The sequence below is a fragment of the Glycine max genome, chromosome 6, assembly GCF_000004515.6.
Source record: "Glycine max cultivar Williams 82 chromosome 6, Glycine_max_v4.0, whole genome shotgun sequence".
Lineage (NCBI taxonomy): Eukaryota > Viridiplantae > Streptophyta > Magnoliopsida > Fabales > Fabaceae > Glycine > Glycine max.
In genome coordinates, this window is record NC_038242.2 from 37,195,756 (window position 1) to 37,200,223 (window position 4,468).

Consider the following 4,468-nt stretch of genomic DNA (forward strand, 5'->3'; position numbering starts at 1 on the left):
ATTGAGCAAGCCAGGCTCATCCTCGAGACTTTCACCTTGATTTTGCACTCCGACTCAAAACCTCTCATTGTCGCCAAGCTTAGAGAAATCGATTATGTCGACCCTGATATAGTTTTGTTCCTCTACATTCAATCCTACAAGAGTTTCCTCCTACGCACGCACAAGAACTCTGTCGTTGTCGCTGATGTATGGCCTTCCATCTTCACCTTCGACGACTACTTGCTGCTCTCTCGTTGCTTCAGGTGAATTCTTTTTTCGAGCTGGTGTTCATTGCTATTTTTTTTGTTCGTTATGATTCTTTTTTGATTTCTATATTAAATTGTTGGCGAGTTCATTTTGAGTGATTTTGTTGATTTGATACAAAAGATATTAGTTCTAGTGTTGAATGCTATCCAGCTTGTGAGTGGCCACAATCGATGGGGTGTGGCATCACATGTTGATGAAGAGGCATGTGGTAAGGGAGGTAGATTGTGTTTGCCTGGAGCAGATCTTGCATGAGGCATGCATACTCTAACATTCGACAACGGCAGGTGAGTTCGAGCATGGAAGGAGTGATCGGTGGCAGAAGTGGAAGATGAGAGCACGGAGGAGGAGGATTCTCAATGTTTGATTTTTTTTACTTTAATTAATTATGACAGTTTTTTAGTCGTTAGAAAATTTAAATTTGATTTTGAAATAGATATTGGTGATTTTTGAGTGGTCATGAATCGTATTATCAAATATTTAACGGACACATCATCACTTAACTAATGACAGGGATTTAAAATAAATCTTTTCAAATATCAGGAAACCGATGCGAAGGAAAAATTTATATCAGCGATCGGAAACATAATTAAGTCTTAAATATATTCAGAATGATCCTTAATCTAAGTGTTATTCGAATGACAAAATTAAATATATTTAAACAATTGAAGGACTATTTTGAAACTTTTAAATATGAAGAGGTACCAAAATGAACTTTTTAAAAATAAAGGATCTTTTTAACATTTTAAATAAGATAAATTAAGGACCATAACAAACTTTTTAATAGATGAAGGACTATTTTGAGCAAAATAAATAAGATAAAAGGTATAAATAATCATTTAACCAAAAAATAATTATCTTTTAAATAAAAGAACAAACTTTTTGTTAAAAAATTACAAATTTAATGAATCAATATTGCAATACTCTCCTTTATTTCTAAGGCTTAAATATATTTTTAATTCCTAATAAATATTTGATTTTTATGTTTGTTCCCTAATAAATTTTTACATTGTATTGAGTCTCTAATAAAATAATATTTTTATTTTTTATCCTTGATATTTTGTTTTAGTTCTTGATAAATTAGAGTATTTTTTATTTACTTTCTAATAAATTAGAAAATTTTGTTTTAATATTTATTAATAAAAAATGGAAAATTTTATCATAAAATAAAAAAATAATAATTTATTAGAGGTTAAAAATAAGTGTTAAAGACCAAAAATAAAATTATTATTTTATTAAAAATTCATGACAAAATTTTTTTATTAAAAAAACAAACATAACATTAAATATTTATTAAAAATAAAAAATATATTTAAATATAAAGTATCACATGAACTACTGAATTCAACTACTAAATAAGAGTCAAACTGCACCATTCATAAAGTAGACTGAGCATTAAACTCTAGATATTTTATCTCTTAACTTATTTTCTAAACAATTTCATTTTCATTTGGTGGGCAAACGATGAATTCCATCCCTCTGAAAAAAATCCTTCAATCACCCATGGAGAGGAAAATCTTGAAGATTTTGGACAAACCTATCCATGTAACCATTCATTAAATTAGGACTGCCCCCAGTTTTCTTCCACTCCATGTGATTCTTCTTCACTCTAGCACCAACCTCACTGTCTCCATCCATCACTAACTTAATGGCTTTGCTCAAACTCTCTTTGGAGACCCACCCATTTCCCCCTCTCTCCACCTCAACAGCCACTCCAAGTTCCTCAACAAGCAACTTGGTGTTCAAAACTTGGTCCCCCAACTGTGGAACCAACACTATCTGCTTGTCACTCATCAAAGACTCCCACATAGACCCAAACCCACAATGGTTCACAAAGCACCCCACAGAAGGGTGCTTCAAGATCAACAATTGCTGAACCCACCCCCTTGAAACCACCCCTCTCCCCTTCACCCTCTCTTCAAACCCCTCAGGCAGTGCCTCTTCCACACTCTCACACCCTCTAGGAGTTTTGAGAGCAACCAAAAAGGGTAACCCTGAAAGCTCAAACCCAAGCAAAAGCTCTTGAAATTGATCTTTCTCCAAATTGATTTGAGACCCAAATGCACAATACACAATAGACTCATTCGCAAACGCATCAAGCCAATTGGCCCAATTTTCTTCTAACTTCCCCTCAGCCTCCTCTGGCAACACTGGCCCAGTCAAAAGCACTTTTTTTCCAAACTGTGATGCAATGTAGTCACAAAAGTTACCCTCAATTTCCCTACTTGTTCTAATGGCTATAGCATCACTTTCTCTCAAGGCACTAGTTATGCGATCATAGAATGTTATGTTGTCTTCACCAAAGGGTACTGAAATAAACATCAATGACTCTGCTTCAAGGCCAGTAAGAACTACTTTGGATGAAGGGTACCCTTCTGGTGGTTGGCTTAGTTCCTCCACAGTAATTGGCCTGTCCTTGGGAACATTCCTTGCAGGCACAAGAACTATAGCCAAACTTGCTGCACAAACCACATTGTAACAAATGGTTTTGATGCCCAGCTTTTTTGCTATCTGGGGCACCCAATAAGCGTTATCATAGAGCACAAAATCAGGGTTTGTTGCACTAAGTGTGTGCTCCACTTGGTCACGGGTTTTGTCCATGGCTATGACTAGTAAATGGTTCAAGGAAATGGGGATCTCTGAGGCTGTTTCGGTGCCATGAGGAAGGCCTTTTACATGAGGAATTGTGAGGGTATGGAATGTGATGAGGTGAGGATGGTTGTTGAGGTGTTGGAGTTGTAGTTTGGCTTTTTTAGGTAGCAAGAACGTGATTTTGTGACCCCTTTTGGCTAACTCGTTTGAAAGGTGGAGGAATGGAGTCATGTGACCTGTTGCAAACCATGGGAACATGGCAATGTGAAGAAGGTGGTTTCTTGTTGGAGCCATTTTGGGGGACTTTTTATTAAGGTTTGATTCCTTTGTTGGTCATGACTATGATATGGAATTCCAATTGTTTTTATAGGAAAAATTATTAGGTCAGAACCATCACATTATTTATACACTTTGAATTTCTAATAGAAAAGACGGATACGATGCTCTTGCTAAATACCATATCAAAAACACTATCTTTGCATTATTAAAAAAAACACTATCTTTGTTATTCATTAATATTCAAATTATAAAAAATTTTATTTTTGTTTTTTCTGAGATAAAAAGGTTGATTCTTTCTTTCTATAAAAGATAAAAAGGTTAATGAATTTTTTTTACATAAGATATATATAGACATAATCTTAATTTCTACTTCCTCATAATTGCAATTATAATTATAATTGTTGTACTAAAATATAATTAATGTTACATTTAAAAGTTAAAAAGACAATTATTATGAAATAATTTTTTTCTTCTTACTCAACTATTATTATAGGAAGGATGAAGTAATTCTTTTTATAAGATCCAACTAACTAATTTATCAAATTAAAAAAATTAATTGGTTTTGTTAGTAGTATTTTTCTATAATATTTTTTTAAATTACTTCTAATATTAATGAGACAGAATTTTATTCTTTTTTTCAAATATTATTAGTTTTAATTTCTAATATCTCTCACTATTGATATATTGTTTTAATTTTTATTGGCTATATATGTTAGTAAGATTTCTTAAATATTCTTTATACCAGACAAAGTTAGACTTCAAGTAACCTAAAGGAACATTTGCTTCACGGAATATATTTGTTATCTCTGGGAATACAAGAAAATTATCCCAAGTTTCTTATGAAATCATAAAAAAATTAATTATGTGTATATTTTATTTTGGAGAAACACATAATTTCTCGGTCGACTAATTCAAGTAGTTAATCAAACATATTTTTTTAATATTAAAATATAACATTCTCATGTTATATTCAAGAAAAACATATTTTTTGGACTAAACAAATTATTCGTGAAACAAGCATTCCTTAAGTCATTAATATATTATATTTTTTTATTTTTTGAACTAAAAAGATATTCATAATTAGGATTCTTTTATTAAAAAATAATTAATACATGAGACATTATAAATTAAATCTTATAAAAATGATTAAGTATTAATTTAAATTTGAATTTTAGGATAATATTAGTCTTTTCTATCTCACGACTTACTTCAGTTCTTGCATTTTTAGTTTAGTTTAATTACCTTTTTACTCTTTCAAGTATAGTAATTGTACAATTTTGGTTCGTTAGATTCCAACCAATCATAAGAGTTTTGAGCGTTTTGTTTCACGGACTATTTTGTTATTTTTGGGAAT

General features: G+C 31.6%; 1 protein-coding gene across 1 annotated transcript; it reads right to left on the minus strand.

Moving 5' to 3' along the window:
* Positions 1-1,532: 1,532 nt before the first annotated feature.
* LOC100783005 (UDP-glycosyltransferase 79B3) lies at positions 1,533-3,260 on the minus strand. Its single transcript, XM_003527174.5, has one exon. It carries the CDS (start codon positions 3,127-3,129, stop codon positions 1,741-1,743), a length of 1,389 nt encoding a protein of 462 aa, XP_003527222.1. The 5' UTR covers positions 3,130-3,260; the 3' UTR covers positions 1,533-1,740.
* Between the last annotated feature and the right edge of the window lie 1,208 nt (positions 3,261-4,468).

Coding starts and splice junctions, on each gene's coding strand:
- LOC100783005 (XM_003527174.5), bottom strand. CDS start 3,129: ATGGCTCCAACAAGAAACCACCTTCTTCACATTGCCATGTTCCCATGG.